We start from the raw sequence: 25,779 nt of genomic DNA on the forward strand, positions 1-25,779 counted from the left end.
CACCCAAACCGTGGCAGATGAGCATTCCCAAAATAACATGGAGTAGACAGATAGATCCCACCCTGAATCCAGCTGGGCTGTGTTCTGGTACAGTCTCGCTCCCACACACCTCCTGCTGGTTTGAATATAAAGTTATTGGGCCAGAGATCGGCTTTATCCTGAACTCCCAATGGAACCGAACCGCCAAATACATTCTGTTCCCTGCAGCCACACTTCCTTCAAGCCCTTGAAGCTGCCTGGCTTCCAGGGAAAGCACTCGGAGGAGAGAGGAAGACGTGTTCTGGCTTCTATGGACCTGACACAATAGGCCAGCAAATTGAGGAGCTTTGGGTTGATCCCTGAGCAGGTCGAGAAGGAAGCCAAAGCAGAGGAGGGAAAGAAGCCTTCAGGTTTGCTTTGTGCTGGCACTCTTTGTCCCACAGGCAACAGGAGCAAGGAGACGTTTATTTGCTTGCATGGTCAGTAAAATGTTGCAAAAGCCAGGGTCAAAGGATCCCCTTTGCCTGTGCAAAAGGCACAGGTGGGGTGGCTGAAAAATGGAGGATAAGAGCTAGAAGGATGCTGGGGTGCAGGGTTATGGTGCAGAGGAGCAGAAGGGAAGGCTTAGCAGCCATGTAACTCTGGGGCTCTCGGGACAGAGAGTCCAGCGCAGAGAAAGAGGAGGAGGAGGAGCAAGATTATTACTGGTGCATTCTCTGCCACCTCAGCACAGCCTGGGTGAGAACGTCAGGCCCTGATCCCACCATCTGACCTTATGTCCATGAGGAGTCCTGCTGAAATCAGTGGCCCATTGCCCAGCTAATCCCAGTGAAGTCTCAGTGGGGTTCTGCTGGGGAATCCTCGGGTGTGGGGTCCTAGTTAATGGGCTGCAGAGCCTGGTGGGGGAACGTTCTTGTTCTGTAGGTCCGACGTGGAAGAGGTGGTTTTTTCTTTTATTGTATCAATACTCTGTGCTGTTCGTGTCTTGGGCCGCTCCTGAGTGCAGCCTGCTAGTCACGCCAAACCATATGATGGTCCTGGTGATTTAGACAAGCACAGAGCTATGCGAGACAAAGAAAGTCCTTACGCCTTGTTCTGTAAGTCATGATTTGGCTTTAGCTCAGCAAAGATGGCAGGGGAGTGCACCAACCCTGGGCCCCACCAGTCACACAAAGACCTGAAAATCAGAAGAGCCAGAGAAGTTCACCAGCTGCAATATATCAGGACCTGGTTCCTGTAATCTGGGGAGACCTCTTGGGGCCAACTTGCAGAAGGCCCAGGGATCCCCTGGGTCAGGTATCATCACGCTAGCTCACCAAAAGGGGCCATGTAACGTCTTGAAACCTGCGTCACACTAGTCAGCATCATAATCGTGAGTGTGGCTAATATGCAAGGAGTCATGTTTATATACTGAAAATCCTGTTCATAAAGTCTGCGACTTGGGGCCGGGCACCAGGAGATGATAAACAAGTTTCTTTCAGACAAGAGATGTTTCTCTCTGTCTGGCTATGTGTAAATTGTATGGTTCACAATGGACGCCCCTTTTATAGTCTGAGCCGCATGCGAATGTGAAATTGTGGAATCTTCAAGAGAGGGAATTTACGGGAAAAAATAAATCAGGGGGAGGTGGGGTGGGGGTGTTTTCAAGGGACAGTGATGGATTTTTGGACTATAACTGTAAAGACAGGAAGTGACTCAGCATCCTTCACCTCGAAAGCAAGCTGGGGGTGTGTTTGCTTCATGAAAAAAGGACCACAGCCAGGCGTGGCTGGAATGACTTTGGGTGAGCTAACCTTTATTAGACAAGCAGGGTATCTGGTTAAGTCAGTCTAGAGTGTACGTGATAACTTGATTTTATAATCCTTTGCTTCCGACATGTCTGCTTGCTATTACTTGACACTCTGTTCTTGGTTAAATAACAGAGTCACTTGTTTCTACTATATACATCGTTAAGTACTGAGTGTAAAGCAGAGCGGTGAGAGAGTCTAAGGCGTAACTGGTCAAGGTGGGGGGTTCTGTTCCTTTGGGAGCAGGTATTCTGTGAGTGTCTGCTGGATCAGGGGTGGCCACTCCTGGGGGGACGCTTGGAGGACTTGGGGGTTGGTGTGTGCCTATTGCTTATCTGCAAAGAGAGAGCAGGGCCTGCGGAGGTCTGGAAGGCAGCGCTTGTGTTGCCAGAGGCTGTTGGAGCTGGGGAACAGACTCAAAGCAGGCATGGATAAGTCTTCTCATGCTAAGGGCAGGTGGTAGCAAGATGTCTCACAACCCCAGAAGCATCACAGTTCCCTGCCTGGAAAGGGCCTGGGGAGCTACAGAAAGTCAGTGACTGGAAGAAAACAGAGCCTCCAAGACTCCAAGGAAAATGAGACCCAAGAGTTCCATCTGCTACTAAATGAAAGGAGCAGTCAGCAGACCACCTGCCACGGAGAGTCAGGAGGGACACTGAATCACACATCCCAGCCACCCACCCACCCACCCAAGAGGGAAGCTGGAACATCCACCTACTCTTGGAAGCCAGCAAAGATGCTGAGACAAGACGTTAAATCAGTTCCTTGGTCATCGGCGAGTCAGGACAGTCACTGCGGGCCCCACTGCCCAATCACAGGAAGGAGGGGAGCTAGCAGAACATCCAGCAGAACTAGGGAACAGCCGGAAAAAGTGTCATCCAGGGTTTCCATCAGCCACTAAAAATGACAGGGGCCACCATGGGGCCCAGCTAATGGAAATACACAAGCATTCCGCATATACATCTTTGCACATACATATGCCATAGCTAGGCAGCATGTAACATGTACGAGGTTGAGAAGGGAACGAGGCTTTGTTCGTCAGGAATATAATTAAAAGGTCCAGTCCAGTAGCAGTCACAGGAAATACCATCACCCAACAGCTGCTGAGTTTTAGGAGGCTCCAAGAAACCCCATGATCTGGAAGGCACTGTTTGACCGTGGGAAGCCCTGAGCATACGAGGGAGATCAGAATACTGTTTGCAGCATTCCACAAACCCTGGAAGGAAGAGACCAGAGAGCCCGATTCTGTCATTTTCACTGTGGCAAAGCAAGAGTTAATGCCGCTGAAATTAGTGGGGTTACTCTGATGTAAAACTGGAGTGAGGACAGAACTGGACCCATTGTCTGAAAGGAAAAGTCTGGCTGCTCTAACCGAAAGGTGAGTAAAAAGAGGTTTTTGGTCTCAGAATAGCTTTTATTATTGCGTTATCGACAGAGGTAGGCCTGAACCAAAGCCCAGGATCTCAGCTTCAACTCTGAAGCAGCAACGCATGTACAGCCAATCTTTGCAGCTCAGCCCAGCCCCCCCTTCATTTCTAAACAGCAAGCCCCTGGCTTAGTTGACGGCTTTCCTTTCAACACTACAAATCTATTGAGTGGATGGCATGTTTTCGCTCTGTAATAAAAGTCTGTGAATTGTAAAATTGTTCCAGTGCCTCTTGTCAATCCTTGAAACCCATTGTGCCCTTTACATCACCACTCTCCGTTCTTTGGCTCTCTTCCCAGACCCTACTGGGTTACCGTCAGGTGGTGGGAGAGCCCTGCAACTTATCATCCAATGTGAGCTGTACAACCCTGCCACTGGTTCTGCCACGGCTCAGTTTGGTGACAGTATTTCTAAATCCCACCCTTTGTGTGTACCACCTAAATTGTCAGTTTGCATCGGCATGACCCTGGCTTTTCATTTGAATGCTGAAACTCTTGTTCATTTTTCGGCCAGTCTGCAGAGGGGCAGATCGCTGCGTATTTACCAGCTGGAGCTGCCGGTACAGCGGCAAGCGTTGGGCCAGATTCTCAGCTGGTGTCACTGGGATAGTTCCGTGGACAGCCGTAAAGCCACACCAATTCAGACCAGCTAGGGATTGGACCTGCTGTATTTTGAGCCTCTAGCTGCACTGCCAGTGGACGCAAGAAGGAGCCAACGGGCCATGCCAATTGTAGGTTTATCCCCCTTCGAAGACGGAGATGTGCTCAGATGAATTCGCCCCAGCATACCTGCATTGATTTTCTTTTCTTTAACTTCTGATTTATCAAAATGCTCTGGCTACAGACTCATTTTCTTTGCTCAATATTTATTAGCACTTCCCCCTGCTTCGAAACGGGAACCACAGGCGCTCTGATGAAAGGCATGAGATGTCTGCTTTTGCAGGAGCTGCTGTAAGTAGCTGCTTTCCACTGATAATAGCGCACGGCAGGAGGCTGACGAAGGAGGAAGGTGGGGCACAATAGAGGAAAGATGACCGCTTATTTTCCCCTCTCAAAAACCATAGTGTCGCTTCAGCAGGAGCTCAGCCTTTTCTACGTGGATATCAGTTGTCACAGCCAAATCTTGGCCTTCGAGGTATGCATTCATCTCCCACCAGAGGCACCATGTGTTCGTCTGAAGTCTAGAATTCAGCCCCCACAGGGCAGAAATAAACAGTGCTCACCTACTAAATCCATCAGGGCTGAAGCATCCGGCACCGAACCAGGGATACAGCTTGAACTAAAGCTTCCTGGTTGAGCCTAGGGCAGACTAATTTCCTCTACAGATCCGCACAGAGAGTGCCCTGTAAATCACACCCACACATGCCTATGGACACATCCTCAGGCCAAATGGGCGTCCCTCCTTTGCCCCAGCACTTGAACTCTGAGCTCCCACGGTCACTTTCAGCACCAGCACCCAAGCAACCCCGCAGGCGTCTCGCCACCCAGGGAATCGCTCGGGGTTGCCACGAGGAAGGGTCCTTCTCGCGTCTTTAAAACAAAACAAACGAGTGAGAAAGCTGCCATGCACAACTGGTGCCAGCATCTTCCAGAAAAGCACCGTCAAAATGATTTACAAATTGTATAAATATAACTCAACAGCCCCTGCATCTCTGCACCGGCTCACTGGAGAGCATCATTCATTTTCAAGCGAGTAGGAGGCTGTGACTGGAGCTTTCAGCATCTGCCTCGGAAAGGTCCGTGGAAGAAAGAAGGGAACAAAAGAAGAAGAAAAGGCGTGTGGGGAGGAAAGTCACTCCTACTTTGCTGGGTGTCTGGAGTGCAATAAATAGACCATCACAGATTAAACCGGAGATTGGGTTAAAGATTATAGGACCAGCTCCTCAGCTGGTATAAACTGGTGTAGCTCCACTGTCTTCCGTTCACACTAGCCTAGAATCAGGCCCCCTGCTGTGTATATCTCCAATCCAACTGCAGGTTCACTTCGCTTTCACCAGATCAGAATGGCCCAGAAACAAAACGATTTTCCTAGTGAAGAATTTCACACTGATGGACAATACCAGGGAGGGTTTCTTCTCCTCCCTGCCACAGAGGTTAAGGGACATGCCCACGGCCACAGATCACCACTCGCTGAGATTAGAACTCAGCGCCCCTACCTTCTTGCTCATGGCACTATACAGAGCTGCCCTTCGTACTTCAGTCACCCAGAAGAAAAGGTATGTGGGGTAAAACATGCCTTAAAGGTCCTGATTCAGGACAGCCTTCCTATTTAAGATTCTGGGCGCTTGCTGACCCAGTCAGGTTGCTTTGTGTGTGGACAGAAGCGGGACTAGGGATCAAACCGCAGTCCCAGTTCAGGCTTAATGTGCAGCAAAGACATGCCCAGAGAACCAGTAAAGAGGTGACAAATTAGAGGACTTGGCTTTAACCGGCTTTTTTTCTGAGCTAGGACAAGCATCACAAGGAAGCCATAGTGCTTTGGATGCCCGGGGATGCTCTTTACTCCCTATATTTAAAACAACTGTCAGAAGATGCATGGAAAGCTGCCGCCATCCTCACCCTCCTGGAAAAAGGGGAATGTTCGGAGATAAAAATAAAAAGCGGGTTATTTTCCTCCACCTTCTCTCTCGACGGCTGTTCAGAATGAAGAGTGTAATTTGCTTGGCTGCCCCGGCACATCATCTTATCACCAAGGGCTGGAACACGGCTCCGAATGGGGAGGATTATGCAAATAGAAAATCAGCTTTGGAGAAAGTGGGCTAATCCAATATTACAGAGCAGGGCAGCGACTGAGCGGAAAAGGGAACCCAAATGAGAACAGAGCGGGGGCAAGAACTCACCGAGGGCTAAAACCACCCTGTGCAGGAGGCCAGAACGCAGCTGACGCAGCACTAACGCCCTCAGGCAACGCACAGGCCTCCAATGTCACCCGGCTGGGGTGGATGTGACGGAATACCAGGGGGAGAGCGATTTGCTTGACCAGCTGGACTTTTCCAACGCCCTAATTCTGAACCGCGTCTATGCCGCGTGCTGTGCGACAGCTCCTGTCGTGGGGCAGCTCCGTAATAATCCTTTGGGGGAAGAGCTGCCATCCCCAGTGCAGATGGTGGATTCTCTCTCACTGACTGGGATGAGTTGCTGTTGGGAGAAGAGTCCTCAATGTATAGTAGATTAAGGAAAATGGTCTTACACAAAAGCCAATGAATTTATCACCAGCCCAATTAGCGATTTCTGCCGCCCCCATCGCCGGCAAATGTACAACTAAAGAGCTGGGTTTTCAGAGCCAGGGAAACTTTTAGTTGGCCAGCTTCCCCTGATGAAGTCACTTCTCCCCCTCTGTGTTTTTCATGTTCGGTCACAGAAACTCTGCCAAGTGCTATCTGCAGGAGTTGGAAGGATTTAAAGATTGTGCAACGGCTGTAAAGTTCCTCAAAAAGTGGGTCAGGAGATGAACTGCATCCAGATCCCACTGTCCTTCCTAATCTGTCTTTGCTACGAGCCATTTGAATTCGCCCTGAGCCTGTTTTCCAGTAGGTGGTATTGGAGTTTAAGAGAGGGAGCTGCCTCAAATCTAAGCCGCAATCACTACTCTCAGCTCTCAGTCTCTAACATGCAGTTGTTAGGATAATCCCAGGAGGTGTATTTTCTTTGGAAAATGCTAGATAGGCAGAGGATTTATTTCACAAGCATTCACTAGTGAAATCATTTTTCACAAGCATTGGTGTATATCACCCTGGGCAACATTGTAGCAATTATACTGCAGTCGTTAGTGGTAAAAATGGAAGGAGAATTTGCATTCTAAGGAAAAAAAAAGCTAGGAACATTTTACACGAGAGTGAGATTGGATGAAGCATGTTCAACGGTTAGCCAAATTACTTCTGGCTACCTCTGGAAATCCCAGAGGACACAGCTCCCTTCCTTCTCCTGTCGACAAGAAATGGTTTTTAGTGCCCTGTTTAAAGAACCCTATTGGTTTTCTCCCTAGTGTATTTTCTATGGGACTTTTCCATCAGGGTAGGGTCTGGCAATTCCTGGATGCATGCACATGCAGCCACACCCCCAGAACCGTTGCCTTTTCAGCTCTCAACAACCAAACAGGCATGAGCTGGATCAGTCCTTGGAAGCTCCGACATAGGCCTAGGTTGGCGGGACTCATCTCACTGTCCAGACTGAGCCAAGAGGAGATGGCTAAATCTGCATCCAAGCCAGCTGTCGTCGTTACAGATCGCAGGGGTTCAGAATAACAGGGTAACCCCAATGTCCTGGTCAGATTCCACCTTGGAATCGGTCTATCCAGAGGCCTAATCCTATGAGAGGCTGAGTACTTGTGACTCCCACTGAATCACCTCCGAGACAGGACTCCAAAACCCCTCCTGCAGTTTCAACGGACGTGTTCTTTGCTTCCTGTCTGAGGGCCCGACCCTGTAAACACGGTCCTGATGGAGTAATAACTTGACTAACATGCATAAGTATTTGCAGGGCTGGTGCCTTCAATTGGAGTGTGGTCCTTAAAGAGCTGTGGTGTTTCACCCCAGAGCTGGTTGCACCCTCAGCGTTGGGTGAAGCAGCATTTGCATGTCACTGTGGGATGCAAGGGGCTATAGAAATGTCAGCAAATCGACAGACAGCATCAAGGATGGCAGGGACCATTTCGTCACTTTCTGCCTTTTGAAACCAGAGTCCCTGAGAGCAAATCTGATGGCAAAGTCCGTATAATTTTCTGAGGGAACTCAAAGGGAACACAGGGAAGTGCCAGCAATAGAGCTGAGATCAGAAGAGATCATTACGACACGGCCCCGAAGGCTGGTGAGACTGCAGCTGGGATATTTGGGAACCATACTAGAGAGAGAAGAATGAAGAATCGGAAGAGGTGCAGAAGAGGGTAATTGGGGTGATAACGAGTCTCAGGGGTTAGCATTGTGAGGAGAGGAGAGGGTAATTAAATTTGTATTCATTAAAAAAAGAGGAGATTAAGAGGGACATGATTCAGAGGTAAAAAATCCTGAGGACAATGGAGAAGGTGGATGGCACGGATCTATTGCAGAAGGAAAACAGGATCAGAAAGAAGAGGGGGTGTGAACTGAGTTGAAGGCAGGACGGAGCATGGAAGGAGCTCGGGGCAGCATCCTGACATACTGTGTAGTTACGTCACGAAACAGACATCTCCCCACAGCACCTATCATGGCAGAGGCTAATGCTGGGCACATACGGTAGTTGCTGGTGCCTAAGTGAGCAGATGGGCCTCACTAGAAGCATTTCAGTCTGGAAGGAGGAAACATGAGGAGTAGGGGGTGGGATTCAGAACAACTGACTCAAAGCTATTGTTCCTTTAAAAAAATAATTCTAGGGGCCCAGGTCTCATGAGCGACCCTACAGTAACAAACCAGAAGGATTACAGCCCAGCATTCATGGCCAGTCCTACAGAAACAAAACAAACAAAATAGCCTAGCACCTGTGAAAGACTCAACAACATCAAGCCAGTGGGCATATGCAGCCCAGAATTAACAGGCAGCCCGTAGCCTAGTCTTCATAAACAACCCTACAATAACAAAACAGAAGGTGTAAGATGGTCCCCAGGAACAACCCTGCAGTAATAAACCAGCGTGTGCCTTCTTGTGCAGCCCTATAATGACAAATCATAGGACATAGCCGAGCCCCTGCAACAACAAATCAGAGGGGAGAGAGCACAGTATTCATGCAACACTCCAGCAACAAACATCCGAGTGCATGTGCAAAATTCTATAGCAAACGAGCAAGTGCAACCCATTACCCAGGGGAGACCCTACAATAACAAACCCATGGGCATATGCAACAGAGCAGGAAAAAAAATTCTGTAAGTGAACAGATTTCAATTTCAAGCTTCCAAAGGGATTTAAGATAAACAGTAATATGATGGAAAAAATTCCTTCATGATCTCCCTTTAACACTCAGCAACGTTAAGATTCCCTCGGTGAAGCAGACCAGGTGAGCAGCAATCTTAGCTGTCTCCAGAGAAGATGAGGGGATTGGTAATAGGAAAGGCTGCATTCTCCTCAGAGCTGTGGCCTCTGATTTTTCCATGGAAATAGCCAGGACTGGATATTTGGGAATTTTTGCACTTGGGCAGGCACTGTGATGGGGACTCCTGATCCCCGTGGGCTGCCCCAGATCAGATCCTGGACTGTGCAGGATGCTAAGAAGTTGCCCCTAGGATATTCTGACTCCCAGTTGTGCTTTAGCCACTAGGCCATCGGCCTTTAAACTGAGCTCACCCCGGTTTTGAACCTAAGACCTCTTACACAGTTAAAAATTGCCTGGAGCCATCTGGCTTGTTCATCTGTGGGGATGTTACTGAGTGTGCATCTATGAGGTTTTCCCTTTCCACTGCCTTGTCACTTGCCCTATAAATTTTCACGATACAACAACAGCGATGGGACAGGGAGCATCTCACCTCCGCGTTGAATCCAGACCAAGAGGGGAGCGACAAGAAAGCCATGAGGAATCGATGGCTCTGTGGGGCCCCGGGTATAATAGTTTGGTGATCTCGGCTTAGTTGCTAGCAGATTAGGGCTGCCGCATTTAAGTTGTTTATCATCCAGGGCAAACTTGGGTACCTGGATGGCAAAGCCCAGGCCCCCAAAATTATTCAAGGGGCCTTTACTTATGGGCTGGCCAGACTTGGCAGTGCCTCATCAAAATCAGATCCAAGAGGCAAGTGGGCATCCAAAGCACCGTCACCAAGACCGCTAATAAACCTCCTTGCTAGGAGTGTCAGCAGAGAGGCCCGGGGCTGTGTGGACCAGGCAGCCTGAAAAACCATCTCCGCCGTTTCCAAGGGGTCCCTGCAGGTTGGGCTCCAAGCACGTTGGCATGGAGGTTGGGGGAAGAGTGCATCGCTACAGCTCGCGCTGGCCCTGTCCTGTGGATAAATGAAGGACGTGGCTTTTCAGGGCCGTCCATCTACAAACCTTTCATCGGCACTATCTTCGCTAATAAGAAACCTGATCCCCCCCAGCTCACACCTGCTCTCCAAGGACTTGATCCAAAGCCCTTTGTAGTTATTGGAAAGATTCCCATCATATCACTGTGCATCAGCCCAGACACGTTGCATGGCTGGAACAGAGCACGGGCCATAGTGCAATAAACTGGGGAGAAGCCAGGAAGGAGAAAAATCCGAGTTTCGATTTAGCTTCAGAATGAGATTTTCATTGCATCTCTCTTCCAGGGGAGTGCACGTTCACCTTTAATATTTCTATGACGAGTAAAAAACAGCGCTCTTGTCAGTTATACACAGCAGGGCTGAAGTCAGACGGAGACTGCTGGAAATCACACTTACAGGGCTAAATTTAGCTACCTGTGACTGGCCGGCACCGACAGAAACTGAAGACAATAATCCTGGTGTCCTCGTGCCTCACAGCAAACTGAGCTGCGGCTCTGCTGCTCAGAAACTTCCTCCAACACCGTCAAACCCTGGTGACCGATTCTGTCTGGTCCTGTCCCACGTCCCGAAGACAGGAGATTACACAGCGTTAGGCAGCCAGGATTCGGAATGAACTAGGGCCGGTGCCAAGGGAAAGCGTTTTGTTAAAGCATTGAAGAAGGGGAGTCTCTGAGACGGAGATAGTCTGAGTCAATGCATGGGCCTTTGTGGGCGTGTGCTGCACAGAGTGCACGCATCAGCCAAACGGGCATGCAGGAGACCAGGGGGATTGGATACCATCAGCAGGGGCCTTCCTGGATGCAGTCTGTCCGTCCAAGGCCACGGTACTAGACTCTGTTGTCTTAATGCACAGTGACAGTTTGGGACTGTGTCAGCCTCTGCTGTCCTAGGGGATACGAAGTTGATGGCAGAGTTCAGCAGGGAATGGGTACGTACAGCGCCTAGCACAATGGGGCCCCGATTCTGGTTGTTCTCGAAGGGCAACCCTCACACAAGTCAAAAGTAATAATAAAGCATAGTAACAATCAGTCCCTGCTCTCACTCCCTCTGCAGCGGCAGGGCTGCTCATGGCAGAGCGTGTCTGGGGATGGCGTCAGTGGTCACGGGCATCGGGACAGGGTATTAATGGCGGAGTCCAAAAGGAAGCCTCAGACGTTTCACGCTAAGGTGGGTTTGGGATGGACACTGAGCCCACTGCTCCGAGTCTGTATCACGTGTATTGCCCTATTTCCCCTTAGCTGGGGGGCTGGTGAGACATTCCCTGCCACCCCCCTTCACTGGTCCCAAGTTCTAGTCCCTCCCAGAGCTGGGGGAAGGCAAACCCCGCGTGTTCCGCGCGCATCTCCTCCGGTTCTGTGCATTACACGCTGGCCAGCCAAGCAAGCACGACAGGATGAGCCTGCACTGGCTCTTCACTGTGCCAATCACGGGGCCTGCGTCAGACACACACACAGAGCCCTGCGGGGCTGGAGAACTAAGAAGGGGGGGATGCTGGGAAGGGAGGGGGTTTATCACACCACAGAGACCTCTCTGTGTTCCAAGAGGCATCTGGCTTGCGGTGACCCCAGGGCAACAGCCAGTAAAACTCTCAGGACAATTTGTGAGGTACAGGAAAAAAGAGACAAAATTGCCAGGTGGAGATAAATCCTCATGATCCTCTGAAGAGGCTTAATACATTTCTGCAATATAAACGGACCTTTTGGCTTTTCTGCCATCCAAGCGACCTGGAGTTAAATGAGCTCAGACAGAGTTTGCTAATAAGCAATGGTCTTTATCAGACACAGACACCTCTCTCTTTCTCACACGCACACACAGGCAAACAGGTGCACACCTACACCTGCATGGATCACGCGCACGGATCTCACACACACACAATTATGGATCTCACATACCCGGACCACACACATGCACATAAACACAGATCACACCCATGTATTTCTCACAAATGCACACAGCCACAGATCCCACACGCACACGTCCATACACAAACAGATGATGTCCACATGCGCACCCGCAGTCAGACACAGGTTACACACACCCAGATCACGCTCTCTTGCACACGCACGGATCAGCCACAGGCACATCCACCCCTCTGACCCATGCTCCCACGCCCACAGGTGGATTTCTCGCACATGAGGGACTGGCTTCCCAGACCTCTAAAGAACAATGCAGGATCTGTTCCCATGTTTCCTACCGAAGTTCTCTGGATCCTCTCAGCCAGAACGCAAAACACAGAGCAGCAACCCTATCCCCCTGCTGCTCTACACCTCTGGAAATCCTCATCAGACTGATTTCCTCACACGCCGCCACCGTGGGCTCTTTGGAGACGGCAGCCAGGGAAGGGAGGGATTCCCATCAGAGAAAAGTTGCTGGGGGTGTAAGAGGATTGCGGACTCAGTTTGAGGCTGGTGGAGCTCTACTGAAACCAGTGTTGCTGCCCCAGGGATGATCCTAAACGGGTCTGTTCAGTATGTGTTTGGGAAGCTAGGTAGCAGCAGGGGTCAGGGCACCATCTGCCCTTCACCTCCACACACCCGGGCAGGCAGCATCACCATGGAACCACCACCAGATCCCCACCCCTATTACTGCATAGCCTCCGGGACTAGGTGTTAAAGGTGTGTTTGAGATACAGGTGAAGCTGGAGAGGCTCTCCGCCATTATCCCACCCATTCCCAGGGAAAGTCAGATTAAAAACCAAGTTTGATTTCCATTCAAACGCAGGCAAAGGGAGATGGATGAAGTCAGCAAGAACACAAACGACCGGTTCTGGCTGGTGCTCACCTGCGTAGATTTATAGGCATCGGATTTGTTCTTGCTCCCATTTAGACCTAACCCTGGCCTTCACCTAGGATTCTGCACAGCACTGACCCGGCTGCCTTCTCCCCAAACAGAGACTTTTACCTGCTTATGCAGAGAGGTCACTTTGGCCCAACAAGAGAACAGAACCATGTTCCCTGGTCATGGTACAGGTCTCGTGCTCTCATTCTGAGCTGCCTCTGTCCCAGCTGGCACTGTACCTGACCTGGATGTTGCATTACGACTGCATAGGGAGATACATACTTTGCCACCCAACTTCCCTGCCCCCAGTAGGGAAATAACATGCAATGGCGGGTTTAAGATTCTTTTGGCGTATAGGTGAATGTTGGGAACTACGGAACGGCTGGAAGGAAACTCCGCGAGTCAAACGCTGGGAAAGTTCAGATCCAAATCAGAGCTTTGCAGTTGGCCCCTACCCATAAATCGTCACATCCAGACCCCCTGGACTTTTGGGAGCCTGAGCTGTGCTTTACAATGAAGTTCTGCCTCTCCGGTGGGGTAACCGGGGTCCCAGCTCCAAACAGTACGGACACCACAGGGCCTGTCCCTACCAATAATCTTCCAGGCACGATCGCAACCAACAGACTAAAATGCCACTGCGTTTTCCCTTTCTTTGCAAACACCCCATTAGCTCAACTGCCAAGTGCCAAAACCCACCAAGGGCGCATCACAAAATTACTGTAGCGAGCGTCAGGAGGGCCCTAGGGATGATCTCACAAATACTTCTTTGCCCTTCATTTAAAAACCAAACCAAACCTCCTGTCTCATTCCCCTTTCGCCTTTTAGATTGGATGAGGCAGCCATGGCTGTGTGATCGATACTTCTGTCACTGAGAAGTCTTGACAGCTTCCTCTGACATCCCTCAGCTGCACGGCCCTGACCTTACACCACACACTGGACGCACAGCTTGCCTGACCCCGTCCCTGTCCCAGGAGGGGATTTAACGGATGGTCACTTACCCGGTACCAGACTATCTCCCGCATCCTGCCATCCGTCTTGAAGTTACATTTCAAAGTCACAGCATCCCCGACCACCACAGGCGGGAGCGGCTCAATGCTGACAGTCAGATAGCCTGTGAAATAACAGAGGGAGAGAAACAGAATATGAGCCAAGACAGGGCTGGAAAGTGGGGGCGGGGGCAAAGGTCTAAGTGAACTGGAAAACCAATCCCAAGTGGGGTTGGAAATGCAGAACGGCTTCAACGTGCCCATCCTCTACTCACTCCTCCCCCTCCTCCTCCTCCATGCATGATGGCGTCCTCATGACAAAATCATTGAGCCTGATTCCCCTCTGTCCTGCCCCTCGGGGAATCAATTACACTAGTTCAGTGGGTGTGAAACACCTGCTGCTGTGCAGAGACCACAGCCTACCACGCTGGCCAATAGTGTCTCACTGTTCCCTTGTACTCCCCCCATCTGTCCATTTCCATCGGTTGTCGCTTCAGATTGCAAGCCCCTTCGATAGCAGCCATCTTTTTATTCTGTTTGTACAGTGCCTGGCGCGATGGGGGCCTGGTAACGCAAATAAATAATTTTCCCTTCACCCATACCATGGGGGTTAACATTTTCAGCATCGCCAACCCCAAATGTTCAAATATCACAAGTCAGGCCCCCAAAACGATGAGATTGGCGTATGCTCCGGTCCCATTTCCAGCCTTTTCTCCGCAAACAGAGGGCTAGCAAGTTTCAATTAAAAAAAAAAAAAAAAAAGGTAAAGTTGAAAGGCTCATGTAATTACATGACTCCCAGAGCTTGGACTGTAAGTAAAACACCAGCTGTCAAAAGATGCACAATCAAATCATGCGAGTTGGCAATGCTGCCTTTTACACTTCTTTGCAGTGGTTTAAATGGCTACACAAGTTGGAAGCGTAACCCCCTGGTCAGGGTGTGTTACATGTTCCTGACTGTGCCTCAGTCACAGAGGCTCTGGGTCTGCTACTGCTTTCAGTTTAAGAGCCAGGCTCTGTAGCTCAAATTGTGTCAGGTTTATAGACAGGCTTGGAAGGAGTCGATTTTTTATCAGGAAATATCAGTAAACGTCAATTTCACCATCCACACCCAACCCAGAAAAAAAACGTTACCATCAATAATAATTGAAATAATGAAGTTACAGATGGACAAAGTAAGAAAAATGCTGCTTGAAAACTTAGTAAAGTTTGAGTTAAGGATACTGACTTTGTAGATTTTGACACGTGATGTCAAATATTTGTGTTTTAGTGGTTAGAGAGATTTCACTTTTTGAATCTCAGCATCTACTGTCCTTAAATAATTACTGGTTGATCTCCCCCATTGTCTGACCCCCTCATAATTTCCTGCAACTGTGAATATTTAAATCAATAACAGTCGAAAAATAAACATTAATACTATCCATCAAAATTATAAAAAAATTAAAATGGCTTTCTGCCACGCCTGCTTATAAAGCATGAGGTCCCTGTTCAGTCCCTGGTGTGTCAATCACCACACTGAGAAGATGACCTAATGGGCCTGATTCTTATCTTGCACCTTTACACCACTGAATTCAATGGATTTACTGAAGGACAAGCAGATTGAGACCCGTTTCTGTGCCTTTGCAAAAGACCTTGGTGTTGCTCATCAATTCTTACCTTCAGTGTTTCTTGCTTCCCATGATCCCTCCCCACTCTGTACCTACAACCATCTTAGTCCTCTCCCCGCACATTTATCCCTCACTCCTTGCTCTTCTTGGGCAGGCAGTGAGAGCTGTCCAGATGGAGTGAATCTGAGTGCATTGGTCTCCAAATGCAGGCGAGCTGACAGGCCAGTCTCTCTCTCTAATAGTCAGCCTGCACCAGCTTTGCCCATGGTCATGCAATGGAAATGCAGCATGCTGCAAGACACTGCATTGACCTGGGTTCTGTCCATCACTGGGGCAGGCTCTGCTGACAGACAGCTCCAGCATGAGGAATGAGAGCACCTTTCAGTTTTCTCCTCATTGACGGGCCCGCAGATTTTGTTCCACTCTGTCTTGAATCTGAGCTATTCACCTCATGCAGCAGTGCAGGCTGCATATTCAACAGTTACAAAACGAAGCTGACATCTACCAAACGAATAACGCCCAGGCACTCTCAGAAAGGAACATCCCCACAGGAACGCAATCAGGGGAGAGAACTGCCACATGGCCTCCTTGCTCTAATCAGCAGTGGTGCTAAAACCCACCTGCAGACACCCCAGCACAAGATGTGGATTAAAACGCATTGTCAAAGGAACAAAACCAAGTAAGGGAAATAGAGGCATAACTGACTCCTATCCCTGTTTCCATCTGCAAAATGGCTTCCAACCATGGAGATGCTGAAGGGGTTAACAAAACCCTCAAGAAAACAAAAGCCCACCTTTGAAATTAATCAGTGCTTGCAGACTACAGCCAGGAGCTCTCTTTTGAGTGCAGCAACCACATCCCGCCTGTTACCTTCCTGCCAGCCAGGGTGATGCAGGGAAGATGAGTGGTGAAGCTGGGGGTAGGGGAGCAGACAGGGCTATGTTAAACAGCTGCTTCTAATTGGCCATGACAGTGAAACCTTTCAGATCAAACAACCCATCTGTTAGGGGATGGAAAAATTCTAGAGGCTCCAGAGATTCCCATCCCAGTGCATTGCCGGGGAGCGTGTTGTGTAATGGGTACACAGGGTTTCTTTTCTTTTCAAAGCACTCTAGCGCACCTGGGATTTTTCAGGAACTTTAACAGTGGCACAGAGGTCTGAGGCTGCTGAAAACCACTGCATGGCTACCAGAACTTCAAAGTGTTGCTCTCACGTTAGTCTGGTCTGGGTTTCCTCAGCATTCAGACGTGCAGTGGGAATAAAGCCAAGAGGCTTACGCTGGGAGGGCCAATACATTTGGAATTGCCTTTAGACGTTCTGCTCCCCGAGAACTCCTGCTGCTACCACCATCACATGCTGGAGACGCTCAGGTCCTGGTGTTAAGAGTCACATTGTTTCCCAGGACTGTGGGTCTCCAGTAGCTATGAAGCTGCAAAAGAGGCACGGTTCACCTTTATCCTATTGCACCAGTGTTTAATGTGTAGCACGATTAAACGAACACATTGCTTGGATGTAGTCACAGTGCAGTGAATGGGCTGGGCGGTGTCCTGGCAGTCAGCTGATTGGGGTTCCCGTCCTGCCTGACTCTGCCATCGACTCCCTGTGGGTTCTTCGGCCAACTTGATCAAGAGCCAACGCTGATTGCGGGTGCCTTGGGTTGTGGTTGCCCGACCTGCAAGACCTCAAGCCTGTAAGTACTGCGATAGAGTAGACGAGCCGAATTGCTCCTTGCCTCAGTTTCCCCATTTGGGAAACGGAGAGAATGCTGGTGACTCGGCTGAGGGACGTGCTTGGAGATCGTGTTTAAAAACGTTCTCTTGGTACAATGTGAAGAGCTGCCCAGGGTGTTTACCGGCCCAGCCCGCACACTGACAGAGGCTGAGATTCCATGGCAAGGCTTGTCTCTTGAGAGGGGCACGGCTACCCGGGCAGGGGCTACATCCGCCCTGCTCGTAGTCAGTGCTCGGCCGAACAAACCCCTCAGCTCTCTCAGCATTTGGTTCTTGCTCACACCCCGCTGCCTGCAAAGGGCTTCGGGCCAGGCTCCTATTCTGCCAGTAGATTAGCGGTGCTATTGCTCCGGCCGCCCGGCAGTGTCGTATCTGTGCGCCTCTCTCATTTAAAATTTAGGGGAGTCTTTCATTTATTTAGCCTCACCCTTCCCGCCACCCCAGCAGGTAGGGAAGTGCTAAGATCTAAATCCAGCGGGGGAATTGCAGCTACATCTACACTGCAAAGGGAAACCCGCTGCACCAAGCTCAGAGCGGGGGGGTCAACTGACTCGGGCTGACGGGGCTTGGGCCGTGGAGCTAAAAAGAGCAGCAGAGACGCAGCCCAGGCTCCAAGACCCCCCCCCGCCTGGTTTCAGACTAACTGCCACACGTGAGCCACCCTGATGTAAAAAACCAGCGAGGACAAAGCAGTTCAGTTTTACCGGCTCCAGGCCCTCACTGGGGTTATCTCACGCTGACGCCAAAGGGCCTGTTAGTCACTGTGCACTTCCCACAGCGGGGTTCACAGGGGCTATTTACACGCAGGTGAGAAACACAGGGGCTTAGGGGTGAGGACAGGCCCCAAGTAACGCACCTGAGATCCCGCAGGAAGCCTGTGTCAGAGCAAGGACTCACGTGTCCCAGGTCAGCAACACACGCTGCTGCTTCTCCTCTCATCCAGAACCTGCCTCATCTGCTGACCCAGAGCGATGCTGAGGGGAAGGGGATACCTCCACGCTCTCACACAGAGACATTTGTACATTTGATCTTAATCAGGGGGAATGGGGAACGGGGAACTTGCACCCCAGCCCCCTCACCCCACACATACAAACACTAAACCCACGTCCTGAAGCACGAAGCTTGCATCTGTCCCCCTCCTCCTGCCTTTTCACTCCCCCCCACCCTTCCAACAATAACTAACCTGCTCTCAGCAAAGCTGCTGGAGTGGTATGGATGATCCCTGTCTCCATCACTCCAGACCCGCTCCAAAGCCCTCTAAATTGTTTGACTCAGTTTCTCGTAGGAGTGAATCCTGCAGATTAATTAGAGCAGGTGTACGGAGGTAATCCGTTTTATTGGGTCTGCCTGTGTTGCCAATCCATTCCAGTCTGTGGGCCCCCCCATATCCCTCCCCCAGCAACATGAGGCTGGGTGAGCAGACGCGCGACTGATCCTTCTTAACGCCACGCTTCATTATTCTGAATGCCTCCATCACTCTCCCTCCTGTATCTGTGACAACATTTATGGCGCTCCTATTAAGAGACATTTAGTAAAATAACCAGCGATATTTAAGAATTAGACGCAGACATACGGGACGAGCATGGGAGATGAATGTGCTTGGATGTTAAACGCTCCCAGAACGTTGCACAGAGTGACGCTGCAGATCAGCAAGAGGCACTCTGCGTTTCTCTGTTCTCATGCACCTCTCATCTTCTAGACAAGTCCCTTTTCCCATCCCCGCCTCTTTTCCTCTTCGGAAGCTATTATCTGGAAGGGATGAGGAATCAAGATTCCCTGGACCTATCCTCAGCTTTGCCTCGGATTCCCAAACTTGTCACCTAAGCGGTCTGGGCCTGCATCTCCAAAAGCAACTAGAGAGATTTTGGGTGCCTGACTTGCGACACCTTAGAGAGACCTGATTTTCAGAGGGCAAGCGCTTTCTGATATTCAGGACCCTGTAAGATACTACCACGAAACTAGGAGGAGACCTAATGTGGGTGCATTCATTTCAATGAAAATTAGGTGCCGAGGCCCTGCTGAAAATCCCTCTAGGTCCCTGCCTGCTTCTTTAGGCTCCTAAATACCTTTAAAAAGCTGGTCCTTCACTCAGGCTGTGGAGTTATCCACGTGGTTATTCCACAGCTGAGGTCAAATGAGATGATCCCTGCGACCCCTGCCGGCTTTAGAAATCCACGTGTATTCCTGTAAAGCAAACCCAACTGTGCCTGACATTTTAATCTGAGCAAATACTCATAAACAATGTGTTGGGTGGATTTTGCTCAGCTCCCCCTCACAGCAGCTGTGGACAATTTGTCAGATCATGGAGGATGGAAATGCGGGAAGGCTGGCGCTCCAGTAGTAAGGAGCGGGGCGTTAAAATCCAAAGGCCAGCCTGGGAGATCAGGCACTGTCTAAATCAGATGGGCCATCTAGGTAGAATTTTTTTGTGCTTGGTAATGGGAGCTCCCTGCCCCGTATCTCCGGAGCAAAGGGGTCGCAGCCAGCTGAGGAAGACACTCCCTCCATGCTGGGGTAGATACGTAATTACTATTGTAAGACAGACTATTACAAGAAAGCCATCACTGCGCTGGCCTGAGGAGGAAAGCGCTGTTTGAAATCCACCCTTCGCTCACTGTCAGAATATTCTCTGAACTCCTTCAGGGAAAGGTGAGTCAGTCGCAGGAACCGACTTGGATAACCTTTCGCTGGGCTCTCGATCCATCCTCCCGCCCCCTCGTTACATTCCCTGAGCATGCCAGGTAAGCAGATGTTGGGGGGGGGGAGGGGGGCAGGAGAGTACATTTCAAACAGGGTGAGGGAAGGAGGAGGATGGAGATTTGAACTTAAATCAACCCCCCCATAGTAGAGAGAAGTAGCATGGTCCAGTGGCTGATGGAAATGTTTTTTCATCGGTGGGGGGGTGGAGGGGCGGGGGCTGAACTCAACATTTACCGACTTTCAAGCCCAGATCTAAACACCAGAAATAAGGGCCATTCATTCACCCATGGGCTCCCCCATCATTGGTCTCTTTCCCGAGAGACGTATGAGAAGTGACGGAGAAGTTATCCCATCCCCTTCTCGCTGATTGCAAGGTTTCCATCTCCCAGAAGGTTGCGGGGGGGGGGGGGGGGGGAAGGGGAAGCGGAGACAAGGAGAGAGATTTTAAAAATGAAAGCCGGCTGCCACGGCAGCGCATGGAAGGCAAGTGCTGGAGAAGAAGGGAGTGGATCTGAACAGCTGTGCAACTGCACCTTGGGGAAAATACATTATGGATACACAGAGCAATCATCCCATCCCATGCAATCCCATTTCCCTGGGTCTGTTCATGTAGCACGAGCCTGGGTGATTTGCTGGCAATGCAGTGAGTGGCTGCATAAGACGGGAGAAGCCTTTTCTTGGTCTGTGTGAGTGGGTCTAGAGTCCCTTTGAACGGGGCACTGAGGGCGCAAAGGAAACGCCATGAATTTTCTGAGAGAGACCTCAGTAGACAAGAGGCGTTCTCTTTTTTAAACATTCCTCCAGGGCATCTGGTGCTGGTCACCGTAAGAGACAGGATGGCCCCTGGGTCTGATCACGTAGGGCAATTCCTACAGCCCTGTGTTTTTTGCAACCATGAAAAAAAACAAAAATAAAACGGAAAAAAAACCTGACTCCGCAGTGGCGGCTCCCGTCCTGCAGGGCTTGGCCCAGTTCTCTGCTCCGGATGGCGTGCATGGGGTCGCAACACCACTCACTCGGGTTTGGCCTGGCAGCCCCTCCATCACGCGTGATGGGGAGGGCGCTCAGACCAAACCGAAGTGATGCCGCGACCTTTGCGCCAGTCGCAATGATCAGATCTGGGAGCGGGACCGGAGCCGTAGCAGCCACCGTGGATGCTAATCGCTGCTGAGCGCTAAGCTGTGATAGGACTAAGCAATCCCTCTCCCTGGCTCGCTGCCCCGCTACCAGCACAGGCTGACGGGTGACAGTGCTGCTAACCCCTTGGCTTCAAGTTCAACAAGACGATGAGCCGTGTGTGTTGTCCCCCGTCTCTCCCTAGCAGTATTTGGGTGGGAGCCTCTCTCCCTGCTCGCTGGAGGGGCGATGCAATCCCTGCGTCCTGTTAATGCTTTATTAAATGAGCACACGCCAGAGATATGAATCAGAGCACTGCATTCTAGCCGTTCCAAAATGCTTGCTTGTCAGTGGATGGCTATTTTGTTCCATTTCGTTTTCCCATCTAACTTCCTCCCATTGATTGCTGCAAGCAGATTGCAGGCACATTGCTGAGAAGGGGTCACGAGGTCACCCGATTTCATTTCATTTTTTTTTTGTATTTCTTACGGCTGGTGAAAGAGGTTAGATTGACAGGCCTGGAAACTCGAGCCTTTATTTAGCTAAAGAACAGGCAGTTTTCCTCCGCCGCTTATGGCAAGGCACCACAGCTGTAGCTATCTACATTAAGTACTTGTCCGGCCCTCATCCACGCAGTATCTGAGCACCCCACCATCTTTAATATATTTATCCTCCCAACCTCCCTGTGAAGCCGGGCAGAGCTATTATCGTTTCACAGGTGGGAAACTGAGGTAGAGAGAGGCCAAGGGACATGGTCAAGTCACATGGTTGCACAGGAAGTCTGTGGCAGAGCAGGGACGGGAACATGGGTGCTCCAAGCCAGTGGCCCAACCCCTGACTCATGTCTCCTCCTCATGGCACTGACCTGGAAGCAAGCCCTCTTTATGGTCCTGTTAACCTTTGACCTCTCTACAGGTAGCAAAGGCATCCCGGGGGAGAAAGGATGACGACTTTGTGGTTAATAATGTGCTTTTCATCCATGGACCTCAAAGCATTTGACAGAAACGGTCAGGAGCCTTCCCACCATTTTATAGGTGGGGAAACGGAGGCACGGGGAGGGGATGCAATTTTCCTGAGGTCACCCTGCAGGGCAGTGGCAGAGCTGGGATAGAATCCAGGGTAAAATACCCATTCCAGTGAAGTCAAAGGGAGTTTTGCTATTGATTTTAATGGGGCCAGGATTTCACCCAAGGTTTCCTGACCCCCCTTCCACTGTCCTAACCTCTGGGTCTTGCTGATGGCCCTGGGTTGAGATTGAAAGCCTGGAGTTCAATTCCCAGCTCTGTGGGACCTTGGGCAAGTCACGTAGGTCCGGATTCACACAGGTACGTAGGCGTTGTGACACTCAGAATCACAGCGCCCAAGTCATGGGCATCTAGAAAATCACGGGGACGCAGCGGGATTCATGCAGCCCGAGGTAGGTGCCCAGGCTCCCTAGGCAATGGGCAGAGATGGTGTCTCGGCCTGGGGCTCACAAATGCCAGCACGCAAGGCCGGGCACCAGCTGAGCTAGCCCACAGGAGGCACTGGCCAGACAGGTGTGAGCTAAATCCTGCCCCTCTCTCGGAGATAACCCAGATTTAGGAGCCTGTCTCACGCTGATTAGCAATGCGTTAGCAGGAACCTCGCCCCTGCAGGCAGGCAGATCAAGTGGCTAAAGCACTTTCTTGGGGGGTGAGAAACCCCCTCTTCCAATATTTTTTGTCTCCCTTTGGCAAAGAGGGGAGTGAACCCTGGTCTCTCACAAGCAAGCCAAGAGAGTGCACTCACCCCTGGGCTAAAAATGTATACGGTGGGTACCACCACCCCCTCCTCCCATGGCCAGATTTTGAATGGGGCTCCAGCCTGGTAGCAGCCTTCGAGCACGCCAACCGGATCAGGCCCCATACGCGAGCTAGGCGGCGGGACGCCAATGGTCCCCCCTTTGTGAATTGCTCTCTAGGGCTGAGCTGGGAGACAGGGCATCCCGGCGCCTGGAGGGAAGCAGCAGGGCACAGGCTCCGAGGATGAAAGTTAGGCACTGAGGGAACTTTTACCCTGAAAACTTAAGCGGCCCGTGAGTTTGGTCAGCTGCAGCGTTTGGCAAGAGTTCTGTGAATCATAGGGGAACCTAAAGCTAGGAGTTCGGTGCCTAAGTTGGGGGGGCGGGGGGGAGGGGGTCAGTGCCTTTGTGGATCTGGGCTTTCATCCAGCTGCAGCTCAGCTCTCCAACTGTAAAAACAGGGATAACGAGGATCCCTTGTCTGGGTTGTCTATTTAGACCAATGGTTTCCAACCTATGATCCACAGAGCCTCGGGATGCTGTGGACTTTGTCCAAGATTTCCCAAGGGGGGCGCACCTCCTTTCCAAACTTTGTAGGGGTCTGCAAATGAAAACAAGTTGAAAACCACGGGATTTAAATGGCCAGCTCTTTGGAGCAGGAACTCTCACACACTACGCAGGGCTGGACCCATTTGTATAGTGGGGGTGTGGAGAGCCATTGAACCAAACTGAAAAAACCCTGTCTATGATGGAAACCATTTCAAGCCAGGGGGTGCAGCAGCTCTCCCAGCACCCTTAGTTTCAGCACCTATGGTTCTATGTATAGGTGCAGCACCTGGTGCAATGGGGCCCTGATCTCAGCTGGCACCTCTAGGTAATACTCTGAGAGTTGGTTGTGGACTCTCGAGCGAGAACGCTAGTTCATTTCACAGAGACAGCCAAACGGCTGCCAACTGGGAATCGTTTTAGGTCACTGTTAGAGAAGGGTGTGGACCAGAACACTGACTCCAATCCCTCCCTCTCCCCAAACCCGTGGGTACATTCATCTCCCTAGACAGCCAGATTATGGCTCTTTACATCTTTAGCACACATGGAACAATGCAATGGGGTTGGTTTGTTTTTAAATGGCTGTTTGTAGCCACTGTGTCGCCATCAGCCTGCGGCACTGAGAAAGCACAAGATCCGTGCTATGAGAAATATCACTAGTTCTCCAGACGGAAGTGTCAAGCAGAGAAGGTAAAGAGGACCTGAAAGGCACGAGGGAGGTAGAGACATGAGCCACAGTCCACAAGATAAACTAGAAACAGATTGGGCAAATCCCTTTCGTTCTTTATACCCGGGATAGGTTTGTCACTGGCAAGGCAAAACATGATACTATAAATGTCCATAATGAATCCACACTGTAACCCGCAGGTGCACACGGCGCACGCATTCATACCGCAGAAGAGAGGCAGCATGGCCTAGTGGTTTGAGCCTGGGGCTGTAAATCTTGGCAGACTTCAGTCTGAATCCAGACTCCGACACGGTGTTGCTATGTGACCTTGGGCAAGCAACCCAGGCCTCACCTGTTCAAGTAACAACTTATTTGGGATGCCACCGTTCTTGGGACACAGACTTGAAATACCTGGATGTCTGAAGTGGAGGACTGAAAAATTGAGGGACTGAAAATTAACCTCTGTGCCTCAGTTTCCCCCTCTATAAAATGGGGAGAACACTTCAAAGAGGGCGTTGCAAGGACTGGCTGCTAAAGCTTGGGTTTTAGATAATGAGGTGAAGGGACCTTTCGAAATCCTAAAACAGACCAGCTGGTTTGTAAAGCTCACTGGCGATGTAAAACATTTAAAGTGATTTATGCCTTATAATTAATAGCAGCAGCTTGATGTTCTACTTCTAATAAATGTAATTACATTTAAGCAGGGAAGCAAAGAGATCATAGAGAAGGAAAGACTATGACAACGCACATTGGAGGAGAGAGTAGGCAGGCAGAAACAGGCTAGTTATGCTTTAGATGCCAGGAAGCGGCTTCAATTGCTATCATCATGGGGGTCCTACAAGTCTCTAGACTGATAGACAGGACTGTATGGTGACAGACAGCCAAGAATGCACGGCAATAGGCGGAGTGATCGGGGAGCTGATGCAGGTACACTCTCAAGCCTTGCAGACAGTTGCCAGGTTACCTGCCCTACCCACCATCAATTCTTCTCATGCCCCTTCGGGCATGTCGGCTTCATCTCAGACGAAGACGATGAAAAACAAAAAACCCCAGACCCACAGGTTGTATCTGTTGCAATAAACCAAAGTGAAACACTTCAGGAGCAGCAGCACCGGAGTGTGGAATCCAGATTAGAGCTGAAGAGATTCATTTCCTTGCTTTTTCAGCTGCCGCGCCTGTAAACAGCGTTCTGTAAAATTCCACCACCGGAACAGACTCCCATCAGCTGCCCGCTTGGCTCTGCATGAATCAGCAGGCACGTGGGGTGGGTCTCCGCTGCTGAGCAGCTGTCTAAACTACAATGCTGCTCTCTCTCTAGCTCACCCGGTCTCAGCTGTAACTCACCCAACTTGCTGGCAAAATCCAGAGCAGAGCTGGGTGAATAACAAAGAAAACACACAACCGAGAGGAGTCTCCATTGTTATCGGCAAAATACTGTCAAATCCGTGGCCTAAACGAGGTGACACGTGACTTCTGGCCAGCTTTATACAAATGGATTTGCTTGGGGTGATGCTTTAACCTCCAGTAGGGCATCTCGTTCATCTCCCACCGGCTGGAATTGCAGGAGAGGATAGTAAGGGAAGCAGTGGGCCTCAGCGGCTTCAGCAATGGGCTAAAACTCAGGAGACCTGGCTTCTGTTCCCAGCTCTGCCCCTGGGTGACCTTGGGCAAGTCACTTTGCCACTCTGCACCTTGATTTCCTCTTCTGTAAAATGGAGGTCACAATTTTGATCTCCTCTGTAAAGCTTTTGGACATCTATTGACGAAGAGAGTGTTA

At 50.4% G+C, this 25,779-nt stretch overlaps 1 protein-coding gene across 3 annotated transcripts in view; it reads right to left on the reverse strand.

Moving 5' to 3' along the window:
- The window catches only part of IGSF21 (immunoglobin superfamily member 21), a 216,529-nt gene that overhangs the window by 110,823 nt on the left and 79,927 nt on the right, over window positions 1-25,779 (reverse strand). For 2 of the 3 annotated variants that reach the window (XM_067566919.1, XM_067566917.1), the window contains exon 2: window positions 13,887-13,999. In XM_067566919.1, the coding sequence (XP_067423020.1) occupies window positions 13,887-13,999 (113 nt within the window). Of the gene's footprint in view, window positions 1-13,886; window positions 14,000-19,277; window positions 19,361-25,779 lie in introns of those variants that run through there. The other variant, XM_067566918.1, reaches the window with a different exon arrangement.

Source organism: Emydura macquarii, unplaced genomic scaffold, assembly GCF_026122565.2.
Source record: "Emydura macquarii macquarii isolate MOO-44397 ecotype Brisbane River unplaced genomic scaffold, CSIRO-AGI_Emac_v2 contig_2768, whole genome shotgun sequence".
Taxonomy (NCBI): domain Eukaryota; kingdom Metazoa; phylum Chordata; order Testudines; family Chelidae; genus Emydura; species Emydura macquarii.